Raw genomic sequence first — 24536 nt, forward strand, 5'->3', positions numbered from 1 at the left:
CCTGCCAAAAGGACACAGGAGCCAGCTTGGGGGGCCTCTTGCTGGCCAAATCTGGGACATCTTGAACATCGAAATAAAGAATGACATTAATGTGTTATAACTCACTGAAAATGATAGACAAGCATGGTCCATGAGAATATAAATACATAAACATAGGAGAAGGGAAAGCTCTCCTTTACACTGGAGAGCCAACTAATCCATGTCAAAAGAATGATGGCATTGGACAGTCACCATTTGGCAACCTCAAGAATCATCAGCAAATGCTAAAACTGGTGAGTGAAAGTTTGAGGAGTAACAAGACAGTTACATAATGTCAATGCATCTCCCCTCAAGATACTCATTAATTACAGAGGGAAAAATAATAGCTTTACAACAGAGACACTACGTAGCCCAATGTGTCACCTGGTCTTTCTTTAGCTTCTACGGAGACCCCGGAGGCCTGAGGCCTGGGTGAGAAAACCTGTTGGCAACAGAGGAATGAGCCTATGGGGACTGCTCACCTCTGCTTTGGGATGTGCCATGCCCACCACCTGGGCTGCCCTCTCGCATTCCTTTCTCATAATTCCGCTAACATTACATACTCGCACACCTCCAGGCTTTTGCACATGCTGCTCCCTCTGACAAATGCCCTCCTTTACTGGGCTAATTCCTACTCACCGTTCAAGACTCAGCTAAAGGAGCGGTTCCAGAAACGCTTACCTGACCCCTGCCCCAAGTTGGGTTTTCCCTTTCTTTGTGCTCCCACACATGCTGTGCTTCCTTCTGGGCCTGCACTTATTACTATATTGTATTGACATCATCCCCCCAGGCTGTCTACTTCTGAAAGTCTTGTCCTGCATTGTCCAATATGGTAGCCAGTACCCACATGTGGCTATTTAAATTTAAATTTTAAAATTCAGTTCCTCAGTTGCAACCAGCCACATTTCAAGTGCTCAATAGCCACATATGGCTAGGGGTTACCATATTGGACAGCACAGGTATAGGACATTTCCATCATCACAGGAAGACTTATAATAGGACAGCACTGGTCTAGATAAAGATAAGAACTCCGTGAGATTCTAGGACCTTTGTCGTTTGTTGTGTGTCATCCCTCCTCATCCACATTGCCAAAGAGATTGGCAGTAGAACGTTTGAGGACAGCCAGCGAACTCCTTGTCTTCAGGTCCTCAGGGAAATGGGGAGGTGAGGAGCCGAACACCCCTCCACAGTCTGGATGGTGAGCCTCCAGGGAGAGGGGGAGGGTGGAGCAGGGATGGCCCAGTGCTGGGACTGCAGTGAGGAAGGGAGGAGGAGGAGAAGGTAGGAGAGAGCTGAGAGAAGCATGAGGAGGTTCCAGAGGGGCCTGAAAGCTTGCAGTTTGCATCAATCAATAAATCAACCAATGCCAAGATACTTTAAGATTTAGCTTAGAAAGAACTATTCATTCATTCAAATCAACAAACATTTTAGTGTCATCTGTGCTGTGCCAAGCACTGTGCTGGGCAATACTCTGGACAGAGGTGATTCAGACCAGTGTCATGCCTGTGCCAGCTATGGCCCAGTGGGGAAGATAGATAATGATGTGAGGGATCTCAGAGCATGTGATCAAGGGCACTTTGTGAGGGACGGGTCCTTTAAGGCCAGCTCATAAGAGTGAGAAAACCTTCATCAGGGATGTTAGGGGAGTACATCTGGCAGCGGGGAAGGCACAGGTAAAATACTGAGTTTGGAAATTACACACAGATCTTTTCAGGGAGTGGTGAGTGGATGGCCAAAGTGTAGGCGAGAAATGAGAGGATTACAGAGATCGGCCGGGGCCACGTGGTGGAGGACTTCCAACGTCAAGGCAAAGGAGTTTGTACCTGTTTCTGTAGGTGGCCGAGAACAGCTGACTGTGTGTCTGGCAGGAGGTAGGCATTTCACATGCATCTATTAACAACTGCCCTGCAAGACTATTATCCCTATGTTACAGGTGAAAGACCAGGCTCTGAGGGACAAGGTGACTTGCCAAAGGCAACAGTCAAGTCTGACTGAGTACTAAAAGCTGAGCTTTGGGAAGACAAAACGAGCATCAAGCTGAAGGTGGGAGAAGTGGGAACAACCAAAGGCAGTCCAGCTTGGTCCACCAGGGAAGAAACAAAAAAACTGCTGACTGGACTTGATTCTGGACCAAATGCTTAGATGGCCCCAACTGCTGCTTTTGCTTAAATGTGCGTAAGAGGAAGAAAACAAAGACATTGATCCCAGCTGCTTAAGAGTGGGGCCATCCAAACTGCTCCCTCTTAGAGGCCATTCCACACTCTAAGAAGGCCCTCCAAATATTTACTGACTGCTGCTTCTGGGGACCCTGCTGACCCTAACCAAGAACCAGTGTCCCCCATTCCTCCTAGGCTCTGCCGAGACCCAGGACATGATTAGTGGTGCTGGAAACATGTCCATTTTATAGGGAGGCAGTTTTGGGCACTGGAAAAGGGCCTGGACTAGAAGTCAGGAACGCCCCATCCTGACTTGCTGTGTGACCTTGGGAAAGACCCTTCCATTCTCTGGGCCTGACCCCTCCTCTGTAAACTAAAGGGAGCTCAGCTATTTGTTATCTAACATCCCAAGTACATACACAGAGCTCTTAAAACGGATGTATCTAGCCCCCACTTCCTGGCCCAGGTCACCATCCCCCCCCCACACACACACCCTTAAGGACACAAATGTGGCCAGCTGTGGGGAAGGAGAGAGGGCTCCAGGGCAAAGCCTGGCCAGTCACAGGAAGGGTGAGAATAGATGCCACAAGAGTAGAGGAAGTATCCAACCTGTGAAAGGAAGAGAAGGGAACTAACTTGCTGAGCACCTACTCCACGCTGGCTGCTGGACATTCGTTACCTCATGCCTTCATCACAATCCCACGTGGCAATGGCTTATCACCCCAAGTTTTCAACTGAGGAAACAGAGACTCAGTTTCCCGAGGGCACTAGGAAGGGAAAACCCCAGGATTTGAACTGGATCAACTCCAAAGCCCAGACCCTTGCCGCTCTGCTCTGTCATGCAGATCGTTAATGAAACGAGACAGGAAAACCTCCCTCACCCCCACCTCCCACCCAACCAAAGCATCTCACCCACCCAGTTGCCTGAGCTTCTACCATCAGCGCCTCACCTCCCTGGGCTAAGGCCTCTCTCCCGGGGCTCCACTGTGGGGGAGGGGGCACAAGTAGGAGGCAGAGGCGGGAGGTGAGCACAAGGTCTTTTATGAGGCATCAAATATACATTCTTATATACAAGGAGGAAAAAAGACAATGCCTAAACCCCAGCTCCTCTCCATACAGCCCCTCCCACTGCTGCCCTTCCCCACCCCCAAGCCCTGGGGTCCCTGGCCCTTCATACAGCCAGGGTCTATCTGTCTGTCTGTACTGCAGCCCATGGTGGAGAGGGGAGAGGGAGGCAGGAGCTGAGAAAGGAGCTGGATATGCGGGGCAAGAAGAGGAGCTGGGGCTTGTAAAAAATATATTTATAATAAATAAACAGGGCTGTAAAAGGGCTGGAGAGGCAGCGGAGAGTTTGACGGACAGAAGGACTCAGGCATCCTGGCTCCCAGCCCCCACTTTGATGGCTCCAATCTCTGCCTCAGGAAGGACATCTCAGGCTCACGGTGGCTCTCTGGGAGCCCCTCTCCCCAGGGCTGATGCGGGGTGCCCTGCCCCAGCAAGGTGTGTGTGGGCAATATCTATAAAGTGCATTGTCTTCAGCTGTAGGTGGGGTAGGTGTGAGGGAATGGGGGGCATGCAATATGGGTGAGGGAGGGCAGCGCCCTTCTCATCCCAGACCTGAGCCCCCCCGCCCCAAACCTGTCTGGACTTTGATCAGGATAAGAACGTTGCAAGGAGAGGCAAGGTCCTGAAGCTGAAGAGGTCTGGGCTGGGGCCCACTGGAGAGAGGGCAGAGATTGGCTCCAAAGAGGAAGCACTGCCCCACCTGGGGACCAGCATAAGTGGGGGCCCACCCACCGCGTGCACTGACACTCCATGTCCTCCAGCAGGTAGACAGACACATGGAGGTGCGTGGCCAGGCCCTGAGGTCAGAGAGAGGGCCGAGCCAGCTGAGGTTTGGCCACAACTCTACAGAGCTCCCTCCTGGTCCTACGCGGCCAGAGGTGCCCTGGGGAAGCCTTCACCCTCTTTGTTCCCGACACCTGCCCTTCCCTACCAGCCATGGCTGACAGGGAGCTCACACTGGCCCGGAGGTCTGAGGCCACCCAACTAGACCTCCAGGGAAAGGGAGGGGGGAGGGTGAAGAGAGGAAAGAGGACGAGGATCTCTGAAAGGTCCTCACCACTCCCCAGAGCTTGAGAGCCTTGCGTATAGGCTTCAAGTGGCAAGGAGTCTCGAATCTGGAAGGAAATCCCATGGAGACTGTTGGGGGTTAGAGGAGGGGTCCCAAGGCAGGGAGGCAGTGGGGAGGAGGACATGTCTATGTGTATATATGTTTTGGAAAAACTGAGGAAGCAGAGAGGGTGTGAGGCCCCTCTCCTGCAGATTCCCCAGACCTCCCTAGTCCCCAGCTCACACTCTCCGTTCATCAGACCACGGTGCTGATCCGGCTTGGCTTGGCCTTGGGGTTTGCAGTGGGTGGGTTGGCCGTGCCAGGGGGCCCAGAGGCGTGCAGTGGGCCGTGGGGGGAGGTGGGCGGCAGGGGCGAGTGTGGGGTGTGGGGTGAGGGTGGGGGCAGGGGTGGGTAGGAGGGGTGGGGTGGGATGGGTGAGTGCGGTGACAATGGTGACTGGGGGTGGTGGGGGTGGGAGTAGGAACCCCCTGGTGGCCGGGATCCAGGGCCCCCAGCGGCCCCCGCTGCTGGCATCATCTGTGGGTGGTGGCTGAAGATGAAGTGCTTGGGGCCCTGTTTGTGGGCTGGAGGGTGCTGGGGGGCAGGACTGTACAGGGGCAAGGGGGAGGTGGGCTGGTGCAGGGGGTGGCGGCCATGTGGAGCAAACTGAGGGTGTCCTCCGGCCCCCCGTCTGGGAGCTCTGCCTGGCCGGCCCAAGGTATAGTGCTGGGGGCCTGGGACTGGGCCATGGGCATGGAAGTGGCGATGCGGCCCCACAGGAGGAGCTGAGGCAGGAGGCGGTGGAATGGAGCCCAGCTGCGGCAGGGGCGGGGGCTGCTGAGGAGGTGGGGGGAGAGGGGGCTGCTGGGGTGGGAGGTAGGGGGGCGGGGCCGGGCCCGGTCCTTGGCAATACTGGGCATGCAGGGCCTGGAGCTTGGACTGCCCATCAGGCAGCACCCCCAGGCCGCCGTGGCTGTGACCGTGGTGGTGGTGGTGGTGGTGGTGGTGGGTGGAAGAAGCAGATGAAGAGGAGGCAGAGGCCTGGCCTGTTGGCGGTGGTGGCATCTGGAAGGGCCCCTTGCCCCGCTTGCTTCCAAATAGGGAGCCCAGGAAGGATGAGGAGTTGGAGACGGGCCTCTGGCTCTTGTACTCCTCTGGCGGCGGGGGTGGGGGCGGAGGTGGCATCCTCTGGTGAGGGCGTGGACTGCTAATAACAGACCCCTGGAAGGGGGGAGGGGTGGAAGTCAGGCCGGTCTAGATGTCCTAAACCCCCAACCCTAAACTCCACCCGGTCCCTGAGGGCTGGAGCTGGGGAGACAGGACCCCCCCCCACCCACGGCATAATGAAAACCAAGTCACAGTCCTGTACTTGTACATGGAGCGCCCCCAGCTTGCAGAGCTCTGCTGTCACATCCACTATCTCATCTGAGCCTCAGCTGGGAGAGGAAGAGTTAGCAGTACCTCCTCCTCATCCCCATTTTGCAGACAGGGAGCATGTTAGGCCCAGAGAGACAGAGTGACTTGCTCAGGGTCAGAGAGCAGGACTTGGAGGTAAGAGCTTCTCTGGGCCCAACTCCAAGGGCATCACTACTTGGAGTCGGCCCTGGGGTTGAGAGGGGGCTTGGGAGAGTGGAAGATAGACTGAGAGACAGGCAGAGTGAGGACAGACAGAGTTGAGGACAGATTGAGAGAGTGGTTGGCTGGGAGAGGTAGCCGCAGGGTTCCCGGCAGGGAAGAGGGGGAAGCAACAGGTCCCCTCCTCTTCTGGGGCTCCACGGGCGGCGGGGCAGGGCTCATGCAGAGGACAAGTGGGGCAGGAGCTGGCACTTACTTCGATGGTGCTGTCCAGCGATCCCACGCTGTTACGCCGCCCCCGCTTCCCTGCACCCACAAGCAAGGAGCCCAGCGTCAGAGCAGCAACCCCCCCTCCCCACCCTGCTGGGCTCCAGAGCTGGGCACCAGGTCTGGGCCCCTCCCGGGGACAGACACCCCTATTCCCTTTCCCCCGCTGAAGAGGGGGAGGTGGGGAGGAGGAGAGGTGGAGAAGGAGGAGCGAGAGGAGGAAAAGATGGAGGAGGAGGAGAGGTGGTGCTGGACAGACAGAAGAGGAAAGAGAGGAGAGGTGGAGCGGCGAGAGAGAGGGGCTAAGACTGTGGCCCCATTCGCGCTCCCTGGCCCAAACCCTGGGATCCGCCTGTTCTGACCCGGCTCCCAGGCCCCCTGCGGCGCGGCACCCAGGGCTCTGGATGAAGGCAGGGTGCGTGCACGTGTGGCGGGTGCAAGGAAGGCTGGCAGTCGGTGATGGGAGGCGAAGAGGACACCCCGTCCCACGGCTCCCCAGCCTGGGCAGGGGCCCTGGGAGACTTGCCTGCATCAGAGAGGTCTCGCAGGGAACTGCTGAGCGCTCCCCGTTTGAGCCCATCGCCTGCCCCATACGTGTCCTCCAGGCTGCTTCGGGCCAGCGTGCCGTTCACCGAGTCCTTGGCCCCTCCGGGCTGTGAGGCGTTAGGCCGCATCATACCTTTCTGCTTCTCCAGCTCCGCTGGGTGGCAGGTGGGGAGACAGGGAGCGAAGGTCAGGGACAGGAGTGAGAGGCCACCTGACTGACCCCAGCCCTCCGTGGGCCTTCCCCCTCCTCACCTTCTCTGTCCTCAGGCCTCCTGCTTCGCCCCCTGGACAGCCAAACCTCAGCTACATCTCCTAAGCACTGCGGCGCCCAGCCCGTCTCGCACCATCTCCTCTGGCTCAGTCTTCCCTTGTCCCTCTCAGTGTCTGCTCCTCCGGCTCCTCTCCCCTTCCCTGCCTGGTCTCCCAGACCACCCCTACCTTTCAAAACTGAGCTTTACATTGGCTGCTTTGTTCCCAGGAGGGGCAGGAAGGCCCTTCGAGCCTATGGCGAAGGGCACTCATTCCAGAGCCCTCTCCATTCTCAGATACCTTGCTCCAGAGCAGAGCGCTCCTGGAAGGACAGGAGCAGGAAACCAAAGGGAATCAAATCATCTATTATGTGCCAGCAGTATGCTGGGTGCTATGTGTACTCGATCTCTCTCAATCCTTACACCAGTTCAGAGGTAAGTATTAGTAGCCAGTTTTCAGAGGAAGAAACTGAGAATCCGAGAAGTCACAGAGCTTGCCCAGGGTCATACAGCTGGAAGTGGGGGAGCCGACATTCTGGAAGCAGGTCTGCCTGAGTCCAGAGCCTGTACTCTCAGCCTTACACTCCTGCCTCCTTGCGGAGGTCACGGAGACTTCTGTCTATCACCCTCCCCTCATCCTGGCATGCTCACCCTCTCTCTGAATGTCCCCAGGGTCTCAAGGATCTGGTGAGCTGAATGAGTGACCCTGCCTTGCTGAGGAGCACAGCAGACCCTGGAACTGTGAAGGCCTCACCGAGGAGCTGTCCGCCGCCTCTGTCTCTGTCTCTGTCTCTGTCTCTCTCTTTCTCTGCCTGCCTCTTTCTCCTTAACACCATGTTACTTTACTGTGACTGCTTAGCCTGGAGAAGAGAAAACTTAGAGGGCATTGGGAGGAATGAGATGTAATCACTATTTTCCATCATATATGATCAAAATGACTTGATATGTCCCCTGGAGGCTGGGAGGATGGGTCACCAGGACTCAGCTCGGGAACTAGAATGTGGGGAGAGGAAAGGAGAGGCTGGGAAGGGGGGTGACATTTGTCGGACACCTAGGATGTTCAACACTCATGTCCTACGAACATGTAGGGCACACATTCCACCTTATCTCATTGAATCTCCACAACTCTGCGAAGGAGATTTCACCACCCCAGTTTCATGTATGAAGAAATTGGGGCTCAGAGAGTCAGGCACCTTGCCCCAGTTTACCCAGATAATAAGTAGCATACCTGGCATCTGAAACTAGAGTCCTACCTCCAATACCCTGATTCTTTTCCTTGCTGCCTTTCAATAGAAGGAAGAGTTGGCTCATAATTAGGGCTTGGAATAATAATCTGAGGCTGAGAGGTTAATGAGCCCCTTGTCACTGAAGCTATTCAAGCAGAGGCTGAAGGGTTCCTGGAATGAGGGTAGGAAGGTTGGACAAGCTAACCCTCAACTCTGAGCTTCTCAGAGGACAGGATTCTTAGTGTTCGCAAGGCACTGTATCAGGAGACGGGGAAGGAGACGTGGCTGGGCTACTCACACTCCACGCGGTACTTCTCCATCTCCTGCACCTCAGCGATGGATTCTCGCAGGTCGGATGTGAAGCGCAGCCGGTCCTGGAGGCTGGGGGCGTTGAAGATGATGAGGACTTTGCGCTCCCCGCCAGGTACTGCAGACAGCAACTTGATCCCAAACTGGTAATCTGTGGGGAGGGAGGAGGTCAGGCACCTCTGTCAGGACTGAAGCAAGGTGGCTCATATGTGAAATAAGTTTTTCTAATGTCCAACTCTGACCCAGCCTCTTCTCTGCGTGAGCAGCAGCAGCAGCTCCCCTTTGCTCCAAAGCCCCCAAACTCCTGGTAGTCACGGCCCTGGTTGTAAAGGCAGACTGAACTCTGGCTGCTCTCTAGAACCCCTTTTCTCATGCCTCTACCTCTACTCACATTGCTTCTGCTGCCCAGAAGGCCACCCATCAAAGCTCCTCTGGCTTAGTCCTTCAATGCATACCATGAGCGCCATCTCTCTGGCCCACCAAAAAACATACATGCTGCAGTTCTCTGCCAGACCATGAGCTCCCCAGGGCACAAGTCATACTCCACCCTGGCCTGTCTTACAAGTAGGGACCAAGTAGGTGCTTTGGAGACCTTAGCCCAGTTGTAAAGGAGTCCAAAAACTGGAGGTTGGTGTGGAGGAAGGATGAGCATGAGGGCCATGGCAAAGACTCTTGGGATGCTGGGATCCAAGAAGGGACTCACATGAATTCTGGAAGAGCTGCATGTGCATTTCCACGAGGGGAAAGGACTGACGGAAGCTGTACGTCACCAAGATCTTCTTCTTCTGGAAAATTTTGGTGACCTTCGGCAGGGGTGGGGAAAAAGACAAGAGGCAGGGTTTGGGGTGGGGAATTTCCACATGGCACCTATTGCTTGCAGCTGCCCTCCCCTCTCCCCCACCGCCACTAACAGACATATACACACAAACACACATACCCACAAGCTGGGGAGAACTGAAGCTTGTGGAGCGGAACAGGAAAGACGGGAGAAAAATGCAAGTTCCTGATGTAATGATGACGCACAACAGGCACTTTCGATTTTTACAGGAACTAACTGAATGCTGCTCCCTCCAGGAAGCCTGTTCTAACACCTCACATAGATTTCCCGCCATTTTCTCAGCTTCCAGAGTGCTGGTTCAGTGCCTTTCACCGCTAGGCTTTAGGAGAGTGCTCTGAGTGTGTGATTGCTGGACTGGGAGCGCCAAGAGGAGTCTGGTTTTCATGTATCTTGTCCACCTGGACCAGACCCGGGGCACATTAGCAATCTTCAGTAAAGCAATGTATAGAGTTAACGAGTCTCCTTCTCAACAACCCAAGGTCTTTATCAAGTACTTGGGCACTCTGGGCTGAGCTAACATAGGTTGTAAACACCTCAGACCACCTGCAAATGGCGCTTAAAAGCACATGATTTGATTTCAGGATGGTTACAGTGCACAGTTATGCAAAGCATCTTTTTAGCCCTTCAGACTGTGAGTTCCCCGAGAACGAGGACCGAGTCTCCCTCATCTCTGGGAACCCAGTGCCTAGCATGGGGCTGGGCACCCACAGGTGTCAGCACATGATGGATGGTGAAACATTTACTCAATACCTGCGTGGGCCAGGCCCTCCTCTGGGTTAGGCTAGTCCGCATCTAACCTCTTATTTCATCCCCATGACAACCCTGAGATAGGGATTAGCTCTACTTCACAGAGGAGGAAATAAAGGCTCAGAGAGGGCACTGGAGGAGCTTCATCTAAAGCAGCAATTCTCAACTAGAGGTGACTTTGCCCTCCAGAGGACATTTATCAATGTCTGGAGACATTGTTAGTTGAGGAGTACTACTGCTATCTAGTAGGTAGAGACCAGGGATGCCGTTAAACATGCTACAATGCACAGGACAGCTCTCACAACAAAGTATCCCACATCTGCCCCAAATGTCAATAGTGCCGAGGTTGCGAGACCCGCTCTAAAGGAGAGAAGACCAAGGGAGGACAGGTCACTGTCCTCAAACCCCGGAGGAGCTGTCTCAGAGCAGGGGGAGAACACTTGTTCTCTGTGATCCCAAGGGTTGAGTGAAGATTATTGAAGGAAACCCACTGAGAGACAGATTCTAGCAGTCAGAGCTGTCTGAACGGGAAACTGGCTGCCTTGGAGGAAGGCAGCCTTCTGTGCCTGCACTCATGCAAGCAGAAAGCCATGCAGGAAGCTGGCTCTTCCGTGGGGTAAGAGGTTGGACAGGAGACCCTGAACTTCCCTTCCCACCTGCAGAGTCCTAAGAGCCCTAGTTCTAAAAGACACACGTCTACACTGGTGATGAGCTCGGTTTTAAGAATCACTTCAAGCAGCCCGACCACCGGAAGGTTTCAGACTGACCCCAGGGTCACAGGTTCACTTCCTCCAGCCAACCCACTGGGCTATTGAGGTAGGCAGGGACTTTTTCTACCACTTCCCAGATTGTACGCCTGTCATCTGCCCTGGTCCTCACATTTTCTGCCCCCATGTGGCTGTCACTACCTCCAAATGGATCCTCCAAGTGGTGAAGTAAAGGAGGGGCAGAGCCACTCAGATCACATGGCAGAGCTCCTTACCTGCCACGCCTCCACCCACCAATGTTAATATGGTTCACACCAGACCCGGGGTCCAAGCTCACCACCTTCCCTCCTTCTCCCCTCAGTGCTCATACCACAAGGAGATCGTTGAAGAGGAAGACCTCTCGCTGATGCAACCCTAGCCTCTGTGGGCGGTTTGGATCTGGCACCTCATAGAGCTGGCAGCAGCAAACCAGTCGACGGTGAGGAAGAGACAGGACCTAGATAGGCATGAAGAAATAGGTGTCCACAAGGCCAGCCCACCAGCTTCAGGCATCTTAACATTAACTGCAAGAGGAAGTTCACCTCTGGTACATATCACTGTCACTCTGACACAAGGAGTCTAAGCAACTAAGCCTCGGCTTATCTTTGTCCCTGCAGCTCCCTGTGTCTGGAATGCCTTTCTTGCCCAGCTCCCTATGGCCACATTCCACCCCTCCTCCAAACCCCAGTTCCAGGGTTCTCTTTTCCAAGAAGCCATTCCTGATCTCCCTGGGCTGAAAATGACCTCTCCCTCCCGTGTACTCCCCTAAATTAACCTAACTATAAGGTGAAGGTATTGTGCCTTTGTCTGACACCTCCCCACCCAGTCTGTGAGTGCTTCCAAGGACAGAGACCACATCTTATTCATATCTGTGTCCCCAGTGCCAATCGAAATGCTGGGCTCAGTGGAAAGGCATCTGTAAATGTTTGTTGACTAAAAGACTAGAGTGTGTTCTTGGCTTTGGTCATCAGCTAATTATTATCTTGGCTGCTCACTTGGGATGGACAGGCAAAACCAGAGGTGTGAAGGATGCTAATGTTTATACACACCCATGATGTGCCTTGCCATGTGCCAGATGCATTCCCATAGAGCATCTCACTCAACCCGCCCCACCACCCCTGAGGAATGCATCACCACCCACTCCGTTCGGCAGTTGAGGGGAGCCTGGGGCTCAGAGAGGGGCATGGGCTCACCTCCCAAACCCTGTCCCTTCTGCAGTCTCCCAAGGCGCTTACCGGTTTCTTGCCCACAATCATGCGCTCCACAGCCTGCACCTGAGACACGTGGTCATCGTTGGTCCGCAGCTCGCGCCCCTGGATGCGCTGGTAAATACCCACCAGGAGGTCTCGGGGGATGTCTTCACCGTTGTCAACCCCTGGGTGAAGGGAATACACAGGAATATATAGTATACATGTGGGGAGTGGGTGGCAGGGATTCTCCACAACACCCCACACCCAAGCGTGGGCCATAACAATGGCCAAGACTGAAGGGAGTGGGCACCCTCGGTCCCTTGGTCAGGATCGGGCCAAGAAAGGCGCCCTTCAAGATAGTCAGTTGCTTTCTTCCCCAGGGTGGGGATTTTGTCTAAACAACTCAGAGTACAGTGTGACTAAAACAATCAGACACTTTTTTTGGCCTTTCTAACTAGCAAAAATAATGTTAAATGATAATATCCAGTGTTAGTAAGAGTTCAGGGAAGCAGGCAGATATACTAACGTAACTATTTTGGAAGGCAATTTGGCAAGCCTAAGTATTCAGTGATTCCTCTTCTAGGAACCTACTCTAAGGCATTACTCAGAAATATGTGCAAAGATATATGTATAAGTACAACTTATGGGAAAAATTTGAAACAACCTAAGTTCTAACAGCAGAAGAATACTTAAGTAAAGTTGAGTATACCTGTTTCATAAAATAACTTACAGCTATTAAAAATTTGATGTCTATCAAAAAAGCATGAGAAAATTCCTGTAGCAAGTTAAGTGAAAAGAGCAAGATAATAAATTGCATGTACAGCCTGATCTTAACTGTATAAAAAGGTACATATGCACAGGAAAAAAAGACTAGAATACACCAAAATATCAACCATGGTTGCCTCTAGGGGGCAGAATTTTGGATGGTTAAAATTTTTAATAACTTGCTATATTTCTAAAATTTCCAGAATGAGCAGGTATTTATTTCATTCGTTTGTTTGCTTATTTATTTAATAATTGGAGGGGGAAATATATACACATATACATACATATATAAAATATGTATATGTGTGTATATGTATATATGTATACACACATACATATACACACATATACACACACACACACACACACACACAAAGAGAAAGAGAGAAAGAGAGAGAGATAGAGAGAGAGACAGGGAGGGGGGAAGGGAGAATGGATGAAATGAATGAAGGAACGAACGAATGACGAATGGCAGGATTCTGGGAGACAGCTCCAGATGGCCTCTGATCTGTCTAATTCCCTCCTCTCAAGTCTACCATCCTTCTGATTGTCTGCTGAGCGAAACACACTCACTCTTCTCTCTAAACCTTCTGCTAAAGAAAATGTTTTCTCCTTTGGAAATGCCACACCTCCTCCTTGGACACCAGGTGCTAAAGGAACAGCCTTCATCGCACCGCCTTTTTACCTCAGCTGCCAGAGAGCTTAGAGCCCAGTCGTGCAAACCGCGACAGTCAGCAAATTTGTCTTGTCTGTTTGTTTTCCCTCAATTATACTTCCCTCTTTCATTTCTGTTTAAATAATCCTAACATCTGTGCCATTTTTAGTAGGCTGCTCTTTGGTGAGAGGCAGGGGTTGACATCGATACAATAAACCGAGAAAAAAGGTCAAGGTGACACCTTTCATCTGGCACTCAAGGCTGCTGTATACTGGTTCCAACTGACCTTACCAACTGGATTGTCCACCCACTCTTGATTGTTCTCCAAACAACTTTACGTTTTCCTACCTCTGTGCCTTTGTTATTCTTACTGCTAGGTAAGCCTCCTCTATCACTGTTCCATCACATTATCTGTGCCTTCAAGAGCCACCTGAAAATGAAAATACTGCTTCCTCCAGGAAGCATGTTGGAGGTAGGCTCTCTCTCCCCTGAGCTCTGACTGTACTTTCGGCCTGTCTGACATCACAGTTCACTTCCTGTCTTGTGCTGGGTATCTCTCCCACAAACCGGGAGCCCTCTTAGGGCAGGGACTGTGGCAGATGCCCCTCCCCGGTCCTGAGCGCCCACCACAGGGACTGGTACACATGAGGCACCCAGTGTCAACTGCCTGGCTGGTTGGTGGAGTGAATAAATGAATGCATAAGTGGAGGAAAGGGTACCTAAAATAAACGAGTCTTTATGGGCATAAATAAACAAGGGAGGGAAAGAGGGAGTGATGAGTAAACAGACGTGTGAGTGAATCAGTGTAAGTTCCGTAAGAGCCAGGGCTTGCACCTCCTGTTCAGGACCTCCTGTTCAGTCAGTATTCAGTGTGGGAATGAATGGATGGACAAATGACTATTTGAGTGAATTAACAAGTAAATGCTGTGGGCACATCCAGCCTTGGCAGAAATTCAGATTAATTTCCAGGGAGCAGATGTGATCTCCCTCTTCCTTCCCCACCCCTGCCACCCAGCCCACTTTCCCTTCCCAGGTAAAAGACAGGGAAAGCTGATGGGGAGGTCTGGGGTCACCTCTCAGGTTCTTGATGAAGTCATCTAGTTTCATCTTGCGTTCAGCCTTGACGCTGGGACTGTACATATCGGTATTGAGAAGGATGATGGCAAAAGCAAGGATGAAAATGGTGTCTGGATTCCGGAACTGGCGCACGAGAGCTGGGTTACACACACAGTACCGCTGGCTGCAGGACAGGAGGGGTCAGGGCCAGGGTCAGGCACCAGTAATCTCCACCTACCCACTATCCTCCCATCTGGCACCACCAACTCCTTCCTCCAAGACATACTCCCAAACCCTTTGGGTCTCTTGTCTTTCTTCAGGGTTTCCTCAAGACTACACGTAAAAATCACAACCGCTACCTTTCATGGAGCTTTGCCAGGGGATTTATGTACATCATCTCATGTAATCCTATCACAGTCCTGCAAGGTAGCTAGTAGCAGCCCCATTTTACAGATGAAGTGACTGAGGTCCAAAGCGGTAAGGTAACTTGCCCAAGGCAGCAGAGCTGATAAATGGTGAAACCAGGATGAAAATGCAGATCTTTCTGACTACAAAGCAAATCCTTCTCCCATGTTGGGAAACAAGCTCTCAGTAACTCTTCTGTTTCTCCTCTAAATACCTCAAAGTAGTGGAGCCAGGATTTATACCCAGGTCTGATGCCTGATCCCCGAAGCATTCACAGAGGAAGATAATAGTTAAGGGCATGGGTCATGGAGTCAGACACATGAGTTCAAATCCTGGTTCCACTGCTTATTCACCACATGACTCTGGGCTAGTTACTTACCTTCTCTAAACTTCCTATTTCTCATCTGCAAAATGGGAATAATAAGAGAAGCACCTACCTCACCAGGTTGTTGTGAGTATTCACTGAAATAATCATGTAAAGTGTCCAGCTCAGTACCCAATATCTGGTGAGTACAGTATCAGCTCAATGAATACGAGCTGTTGTTGCTGATGCTGTTGTCACCTGTTGGATGCCCATGTCCCAGATGCTGAGCTGGATACTTTAGGCACATTACCTCTGATCCTCACAACTGCCTTGCAAGATAGGATTTATAACTTCCATTTTCTGGTTAAGAAAGTATAAGGCTCAGAGAGGTGACTTGTAGACACATCCTACACTGCCCCCCAAAGTAGGGAAGGGCAGCTTCAGGAGTGGGAAGTGGGCACACCTGAAGGCTTCGATGAGTCGTTCCACCTTCTGGGCCTCACCCTGAACCCGGATATGGGATTGGAACTTCCGGAGTGCGTCATCCAAATCCATGGAGGAGAAGTCCATCTCATCCACCACACAGCTGAGGAGCAGAGAAGGGTGTGTGGCACTCTCAATTTCCCTGCAGAAAACCTCTGACCCACCTTGACCTGCTCCAATGAACCAACACCCCCACTGATAGACTTCCAAAATCTGGACCTGTGTCCTAAGCAAGTACTTATGAGGATAGAACGTCTGAAATGGAATCCATCCCAAAAAGTCCAGGCCAGGCACATGGTTACTAACGGTCTGTTCCGTCAACCCACTCATATCAGGGATGGGAAAACTGAGGCTCAAAGCAGGCCAAAGGACAAGCATGCCTTGCCTGGGGCCACCCAGAAGACTCTAGGACTAGTTCCAAGAGAGATCAGATCTCTTTGCGGCAGAGAGGTATGGGAGCAGGAAGGTCTATTCATCCTGTTTTGCAAAGTGTATCTCCCTCCTGCCCTCCTTTTCCAGGAACCCCTGGCCCAGTCTGCCCCAGCCTGGGGTCCTCACTCCAACACGTCTCTGTTGAACTGCTTCTGCCGGTTCCCTAGGAATTCCCCTATCATCTGCCGGCTCAGGCCTTTCCGTTCCAGGATGAAGTGAGCCACTCCCACCGGCGTGTCTGACAGGAAGCCCCGCTCGATCAGATACTGGATACCCTTCTCTGGCTTCCTGCAGAAAGAGGGGAGGTAGATGAGATTGTCCTCCTGGAACTCTGCCCCCGTCCCATTTCTTGAACTAATTTTGGGCCCAACCGTGTCCTCAGAGAACTAAGGAAGTCGAATATATAACTTGGTCCACTCCCTTCATGGTACAGGTGAGAAAACTGAGGACCAAGGAGAAGAAGACAGTTTCCCATTTCACAGTGCTTCAAAATTCCAAGGTATCCTCAACCCAACTTCCTCCTGCACTGGAGCCACACTACGATTGAAAGAAAATTAAGATCTAATGAGAGCCTGCTGTGTGCCAGGACCTTTGATATTCCTCACAGGCACTGAGGAGTCCTGGGAGAAAGCCTGAGTTCCAGGCTAAGTCCTTCTCCCTGAGTCACAGACCCTCAGAGTAGGAGAGAAGTGAAAAGATTACTTTGTCCGCATCCCACACCCCACTCAGACAGGTATCACCCAGCCTCTGTGAGTGTTTCTATAGACAAGCTGCTCCCTATTTTCCACTAGGCCATATCTGGGTCTGAGCTATCCCATATTCAGAACCCCAGAGCCTTAGGGTCCTACGAGGCTAGAATTTGGAAGACTTTGGTGCCACGGGAGTCTCAGATCCATCACTTACTACGCATGACTTGGGACAATTCCCTTTACTTCTCCAAGCCTCAGTTCCTTCTCTATAAAATAGGGACACGACTACCAACCTTCCTGAGTTATCCTGAGAACTAAATATAGACGGCCATGTCTCATAGGCTATGAAGATGTAAGGCATTTGTTTTCTAATTATTTTCTAATCAAACGTCACACTCCCATTCCACTGCTAAGCACCTGGCACAAGACCAGGTACCTAGAAAGAGCTCGGTCCTGGTCACTGACTAGTCCAACACAGCACCCTGCCCCCAACACCTCAAATATCCACACCCTGCTAGTTAATAGATAGAAACACTGAAGCCCAAGGAAGGGACACACCTTGCCCAGGGCTACCCAGTGAGTCTGGCCCAAGTCTCCCGTTTCTGAGAACAGGGTTCTTCATACACCACATCGCCTCCCTACCAAAAAGGGAAGGTGGGCGACCCAAAGTTCAGAATCCATCCTATAGACAGAGAACTAGGGCCCAGAGAGGGAAGCATCTCACCCAAGATGACACAGCCAGTCAGAAGCGGAACTAGGACCAGAACTGCCTCTCATGGGGGTGAGGGCAGCTTTCTACTGTTGCCAATTCTTTTCCCTGAACAGCTGAAGAGAAACACCATCCACAAAATGAGAGGATGGTGGCAGCAGGATCACTGCCTCCAGGGGTCAAAGTGTCCGCAGCACGGTAGGAAGGGGCGAGGGAGTGGGAACGAGAGCACGTACTTATTGAAGAGGTTGAGGCCGATTCGGTAGTGCCGCCTCTGCACCACGTCGTTGTTGAAGGCTGGCGAGTCCCAGCTGTGCCTGGTCTCCCGCTGGTAAGTCTGCTTGCACAGGCCGGTGGCTGGAGGCTCCCTCAGGCTGTCCCGCGAAGAGGAGCCAGAGCTGCAGTTGATGGTCTCGTTGGAATTGCTGGAGCTCTCAAGGCTCTCGTTATCTCCACCATCAGAGTTTTCGCCTGCTGCCTCGCACTTCCCCAACCTCCGACCCCCAGCCACACCACTGGGCCCAGTGCCACTGTTGGGGGCTGGTGGCAGGGGCCCTGGCGGGGCTGGGGCTGGGCCCTCCGGGGCTGGGTAGTGGCGGTGTGGGATCGGGGCCCTGCCTGGTGGCCCCTTGTGCTTCAGGGTCCCATGGGGGCTGCAGCCATCAGCCTCATACACGAGCTGACGGTGGACAGAGCCGCGATCTGAGCGGTCACTCAGGTCCACGGAGCTGTCACTAGGAGGCTCAATAGTAAGCAGGGGAAGGTGGGCAGCTCGCAGCCGGAAATCCCGACATTCCAAGCACCCAGGACCCCTGCGAGTGCCTTCCTCACGGCTACCATCTTCCCGGGTCCCTGGTGGCACTGGTGGAGGAACTGGTGGGAGAGGGGCGGGTGCCCAGAACTCAGGCCGGCCCTGGGGTGGGGGCTCTGTGCTGGGCAGTCGCTCAGGGGATGGTGGGGGAACTGGGTCATCCAAGTAGAGGGGAAGGTCACTGAAGGATGTGGCCGAGCTGTCCTCTTGCTGTTCCTTCGACTCTCGCTTCTCCAGCTGGGCTGACCCTGGCTCCTCAGACATGGGCCCCGATGGGTGGCAGTTCAAGGCCTCGTCAATGGATTCAGCCAGAGACTTTACCTGTATGGGAGAAAAGGGGAGGAGGGAAAGGGAGGAAAGATGAAGGATGGTGGGATGGTGGGATGGTGGAAGGGTGGGAATGAGGGAGGGAGGGAAAGAAAAAGGGGGGAATCTTCCTGGTGGGGCAGCCAAAAAGAGGGCTTCCCCTCCCTGACCTCCACAGATTCTCTGCAGCATATAAAATAACTCCCAGGGAGCCACTGTGAGCTCACAGGAGCTGGAACTAATGCCCACAAGTTCCCTTCTCAGATATCCCAATACCTCCTTCATGTCCATGTAGACCCAAGCCAAATGCCACCTCTTCCCTGATCCAAGCCACATTCCTGCCTCTGCCTTCCCTTAGGGTAAACCAAAGTCCCAGCTGCCTCTGGGCTCCCAGAGCCCTCTGTCTGGTTCTCTCTTAGGAAATACATAATATTTAGCCTCGAGAATCTGGACCATGGCTAGTAACTCTGCCTCACTATGGTTTTCAGTCTCCAAACTGGCCCCTAATGATCCCTGCCTCCTGGTATTCACACCCTCGTGTACCATAGTGTCCCAGGGTTGGTCTATGGGACTGACAGCATCCGGCAGAAGTGAGGGGATGTCACTTCTGAGATTAGGTTATGAAAGACTGCAGCTTCCATCCTGAGCACTCTCGCTCACTTGTGCTCCCTCTGTTAGACCCCTCACTCTGGGGAAAGCCACACCGTGAGCAGTCCTATAGAGACAGGGCCCACGTGGTAAGGCCCTGAATCCTCCTGCCAACAGCCAAGAAAGTGAGCTTGGAAGCAGACCCATCAGCCCCAGTCAAGTCTTCAGAGACTACAGTCCTGCCCTACAGCTTGATCACAGCTTCATGAGAGACCCTGAACCAGAACCACCAGTCAAGCCACTCTGAGATTCCTGGCCCTCAAAAACTATTTGTTGTTTAAGCTCAGTCTTTACATTCAGTTTTAAGCTACTAAATTTTGGGGTCATTTGTTACGCAGCAATAGATAATGAATACACTTCCCCATCAGACTTGAATAGCACTGAGAGTTGGGCCCAGGCCAGACTGTGAACCCAATGCTCCATTACCCCCTTGAGGGATGGGTCCAGGCCAGGTTTCTCTCTTTTTAGCTCAGCTCGACACATTGCTTGACACAGAAGAGATGTTCAATTAAATGTGCTGTATGAATGAATAAATGACTGATTTAGATCTTCCCTTTAATACTTCTTTCCTTCCCTCTACCCGCCCCTGCCCCCCCCCCCGCCCCCAACACACCTCCAGGGGAGCATGCCCAGGTTTATGGCAGGGCCAGATCACAGAGGTTAGAGCAGAATGATTTCTTCTCTTATAAACTTTCTTTCATTCATTCATTCAACAATTTCTGCCAAATACCTCTTTGGTTTTAGGAAGGAAACTAACGTACTTAGCAGCTACCATGTACTACGTGCTTTCAGATATACTACCTAGCTGAACTGAACCTTCCAAACAGCTCTAAAAAGAAGGTCTTATCTCCATTTTATTGATCATGTTTCAGTGGGGTTAAACAGTTTGCCCAAGGTCACATAGCTCGGAAATAGCAAAACTGGGATTTGCAGCTGATCAGCTATGCTGACACACCACAAGCCTAGAGTGATCTCCTACCACTATCACTGCCGGTTACATTCCCACCCTTTCCTGCTTTTGCTGATGCAATGCCTATGCAAGCAACACCCTCCCGACTATCTCTAACTTGCTAACTCTTAACTGTCTGCTAAGGCCCAGGTCCAGTGCTGTTTCCTCAAAGAAGCCTGCCTGGTCCTCCCAGAAGAAAGTTTCCTCTCCCTCCTCTGGGTTCCCATGGTACTATATGTGATCCCTTCTCATGGCTCTGAGCACATTCTTTCAGGAGACAGTCCTGTGCACATGTGTCTGCTATTTCCTACTGGCTTGGGGAGATCCTTGAGAAAAAGAACCCTGGCCGGTTCATCTGTCTCCCACATGGCGCCCAGCACAGAGCCTGGTCCGTGGTCGTATGGTATAAGGGAAACCTTTGGAACCAGTCAGAGCTGAGTTCCAATCCAGTTTGGAAGTCACTTCACCTCTCAGGGCCTCAGAGCCTCAGTCTCCTCCCCTGTAAAACCAGGATAACAACACCGGTCTGGAAGGTCATTATGAGGCATAGACAGCACCTGGTACAAAGTAGGAGCTCATCACCTGTTAGGCCTTTATCTGATAGTGGCTCACGTTCCAAAGAGTGAGAACTTTAATTTTCTTATGTGTTCTAGACACCCAGATTTTTAACTTGCTTGTTTAAACGATATAATTTTTCTCTTGCCAATCCTTTCTCGTTATTCTCACAGTCCCTACTCAGATGGTAGCTATTTGTTGTTATCAAAAGCTTGTTGGGCAACTTCTTTCAGTTTGAAGTATAGGTAAAAAGTCGTAGGAGTAGCCAGAGCACAGGGATGGGGAGGAAAGGCCCTTTTCAGGGATGCTGACCTGTTTGGAGAAGGAGTCCTCAAGCTCTGTGATGTCATTAGAAAACTCTCCAGATGTGGTGACGGAGCTTCCCCCACCATCGATGCCCCCTCCACAGGAGCCTCCATATGGGAGCCCCCGTTCAAGCCGGTGGCTCCGGGCACCAGCCATGGCACCCTCGTCCAGCGAGGCAGGCTTGCCCTCGAAGTACGCGGGGTTCTGTGCCTTCTCATATTCCTCAAAGGAGAACTGCATCCGCATGTTGGAAAGGATGATGCGGCGGGACATGCGGCTCTCTGAAGCTGAGCTGCGGAGCCGCTCAAAGTTCTTGTTCATGCGGTACTGGCGGAAGGCCGTCTGGATGGTCCTGGCAGCCCTGCGGCTCAGGAAGGAGCCCCCATACTTCCTCTCCAGCATTTCCACCTGGCAGGGGAGGGTGGAGGGGAACAAGGTCAGAAACTCACTACAGCCTCCTCATCTCCCTGGGCCTCAACCACACCACCGCCCGAGTCACAGCTAACTGCTTACAGCTGCCTGGATGCGCCAGGCTGGGCTCTCAGTGTCGTGTTCTCACTTTAATCTCAGATAGCACATGTCACACGGGACTGAATTGTGGTTTTCTTTTTTTATTTACAAGAAGTAGATGTTCAGTATTTTAAAATAAGAAAAGAAAAAAAAAACACAGAGAAGCCAAAAAAGGAAAGAAAGGAAGACATAAATTGAAAGCAAGAAGGAGAAGGAGAGAGGAAGAGAGGGAGGGAAGAAAGGAAGGAAAAAAGGAAAGGAGGAAGGAAAATTGAAAGAGAGAGGAAGAAAGGGGGGAGGACAGCGGGAGAGGAAGGGAGGGATGGGAGGGAGGGAGGGAGGAAGGAAGGAAGGAAGGAAGGGAGGAAGTTTGGTTCACCTGAAGTCCCAACACCTGGGCATAACCACAATTACATTTTGGGATATGTCCTTCCAGTTTTTTTTCTTTTGTACATAGTATTTTGTGTCCCCTTTTTAGCCAAACAATACCTTGTGTGATACATGTGATATTTTGTAACACACTGTTCTGAACTTGTCAGCTGATGTGTGTGCTTCTCCCCTTACACTGAGATTTTTGAGGACTAGGTCCAGGTCTTTCATCTTTACATCTCCGGTGCCCAGCATGGAGCTCACGCCATGTTTGCTGAGTGAATACAAGACGCAGTGGATGGATGGTGAATGGGTCAGTGAGGCCCTAGTAGGGTGAAGGGTTCTGGAGAAAGTCTTCTCCTGTTCTAGTCTCACTATCCCTCCCTGGACACCACCTTCGAGTGCCACATTCCAATCCCTCCCTTGGTCCTCTCACACCCCCACCCCCACTCCCACTCCCACTCCCGGCCAGAGCCATCTCGTCGGCACCTTCTTGTCCTGCAGGTCCGTGGAGAGTTCATAGCTGTCCGACAGGGCCTTGGAGCGCTTTATCTCCTCTTCTTCCTGCTTCCTCAGGGCAACACTGGCTGGCTGGAGGCGAGCCCGCTGAGCCCAGGGAAGGCCCACCCCAGCAGGGGGGCCCCCCATGTGGCTGCTGGTGGGGGGCAGCTGGCTCAGCCGGTAGGGGGGTTGGCTCCCGGGACTATCAACCGCTGTGCTCAGGTCACTGCCTGGGGCATCACCCTCCACACTGTGGGGATGAGATAAGATGAGCCAGGATGTGGGAACAGGAGAGAGGCCTGCTGGGCCAGACTGAGAGTGGGTGGACCAGATCCCTTCCCACAACCCCATCCTCCCCAGCCTCCTCACAGATACAGGGACCCCAATACTTAAAGGCCAGAGGGGAGTCCTACCCCCCAAGTTGTCTCCTCACTGCCCTCACAGTCCTGTCCTCACCCCTGCAGCCCTGTCCCCTCACAGCTCCATCCTTTTAGACTCCTTTCCCTCCAGCCAGGTCTTCTCACAGTCTTGTCCCCAGTCCTACTCTACTCTCACAGCCTGGTCCCCTCGTGGCCATGTCCCCTCACAGCCTTATCCTCAGACCAGTTTCCTCCCACTCCTGTCCCCTCAAGTTCCTTTTTCTAATCATCTCAGCCCCTAACAGCTCCATCCCCAAACCCTTCCTCCCCTGAGGGACCAATTCCCTTGTATCTCTACCCCCCCAGATCTCTTCCCCTCACAGCTCTGTCCCCAAGACTAGACGAGACGAGACATGCATCCCTCCCAGCCCTATCCCCAGCACCATCCCAGATCAGCCCTGTCCCCAGGCCTGAGGCCCACTCCCACATCCTGCACATCTAGGCTCTCCCCTGCTCGCCCAGCCCTGCCCCCTACAGCCCTGCCTCTGCCCTCAGAGGTCTGGACTCCGGGCTTGGCCAGTTCCCAGGGTTCCCTGGCCGCCAGGACACGGGCTCAGTGACAGTGGGAGGCACCTCCCATCCAGCATCCTCACAGGTAAAGAGCTGCCCTGCGGGGCAACTTCCTTTTTCTCCTCATGGCCTCCTCTGTTCAGCTGGGGGAGGGGGACAAGGGTCTCAAGGCTGAAGAGTGGTAGGAGCTGGGCACTGGGTCTTGCCCGCCCTGGTTACCCGGAGCTGTTGTTCTGCCAGACCTGCTCCCACGGTGCCATGGCAACCAGGCTGCCAGGGAACTCAGGTGGCGACAGAGCCCAGACGCCCTGAGCCGGGCAGGCACGGTGAGGAGCCACAGAGACAGGAACACTGGAGGGGGGTTGGGAGGGGGCGACAGGCGGGGGTTGGCGTGGAGGGGGTTGTGGGGAGAATGGGTGTGGCTGAGGCCCAGAGAATGGTCTGGTTCGGGCAGGCACGGGGGTGAGGGGGCTCTTGGCTGGCGAAAGGGTTAAGGGGCCATTCCCCAGCCCCTACTTGCAGAGGCCCGGGGCGCAGAACCAGAACGGGGGCAAGCTGGGGTGGGTGGAGGGGGGCTCCCTAGCATTTCAGGAGCTTGAGCTACAACGGGCCTGCCAGCCTGGCAGAGAAGAGCACTTTGGTCTGGGGGCTGGGTGCGGTGGGTTACAGCGCTGGCGCTGGCTCTGTCCTGGTGGGGGCTCCCGCCCACTGCTCACCCTCTACCCTCCCAAGTGTTAATCTGCTACACAGTCAGGAGCAGGGCGGAAACAGACTGAGGGGCTGCCCTGCCCAAACGCTCTCTCCTTCTGGTCCTCTGGGGCCTGTGATGTCCCCCTTCAGGGGTCAGACCGAGCCCAGCGCCCCCCAGGCATCTAAGATGCTCCTCTTCTCCCCTTCAGGACTGCAGGATCCTGCCCACCAACCTCTCAAACCTCTCCCCTCCCAGCACATGGCTCCCAGTTTTGAGCAACTGTCTCCTTTGTTCACGAACCATCCGTGGTTCCCGCTGCCCACAAGAGATAGCCCAAGTTCCTTATTTTGGCATTTGAGGCTTCTCCAAGATACAGTAGCTAATGTTTAGTAAGGCACTGTTCTTACCACTTCACATTTAATAACTTGTTTACTCTTCAAAACAACCCTACGAGGTAGGTATTGTTATTCATCTTCATTTTACA

General features: G+C 53.0%; 1 protein-coding gene across 5 annotated transcripts in view; it reads right to left on the reverse strand.

Moving 5' to 3' along the window:
* Positions 1-3306: 3306 nt before the first annotated feature.
* IQSEC2 (IQ motif and Sec7 domain ArfGEF 2) overlaps positions 3307-24536 on the reverse strand; it is a 75769-nt gene continuing 54539 nt past the window's right edge. For 3 of the 5 annotated variants that reach the window (XM_068533190.1, XM_068533192.1, XM_068533191.1), the window contains 12 exons: positions 22421-22682; positions 21059-21460; positions 17714-18609; positions 16206-16367; positions 15628-15750; positions 14473-14639; positions 12025-12164; positions 11121-11246; positions 9162-9261; positions 8448-8609; positions 6656-6829; positions 5393-5508 (listed from right to left, as the gene is read on the reverse strand). In XM_068533190.1, the coding sequence (XP_068389291.1) occupies positions 5495-5508; positions 6656-6829; positions 8448-8609; positions 9162-9261; positions 11121-11246; positions 12025-12164; positions 14473-14639; positions 15628-15750; positions 16206-16367; positions 17714-18609; positions 21059-21460; positions 22421-22682 (2728 nt within the window). In that variant the 3' untranslated portion in view covers positions 5393-5494. Of the gene's footprint in view, positions 5509-6118; positions 6169-6655; positions 6830-8447; positions 8610-9161; positions 9262-11120; positions 11247-12024; positions 12165-14472; positions 14640-15627; positions 15751-16205; positions 16368-17713; positions 18610-21058; positions 21461-22420; positions 22683-24536 lie in introns of all 5 variants that reach the window. The other 2 variants (XM_068533194.1, XM_068533193.1) reach the window with 1 other exon arrangement.

This window comes from Eschrichtius robustus, chromosome X (assembly GCF_028021215.1).
Source record: "Eschrichtius robustus isolate mEscRob2 chromosome X, mEscRob2.pri, whole genome shotgun sequence".
Lineage (NCBI taxonomy): Eukaryota > Metazoa > Chordata > Mammalia > Artiodactyla > Eschrichtiidae > Eschrichtius > Eschrichtius robustus.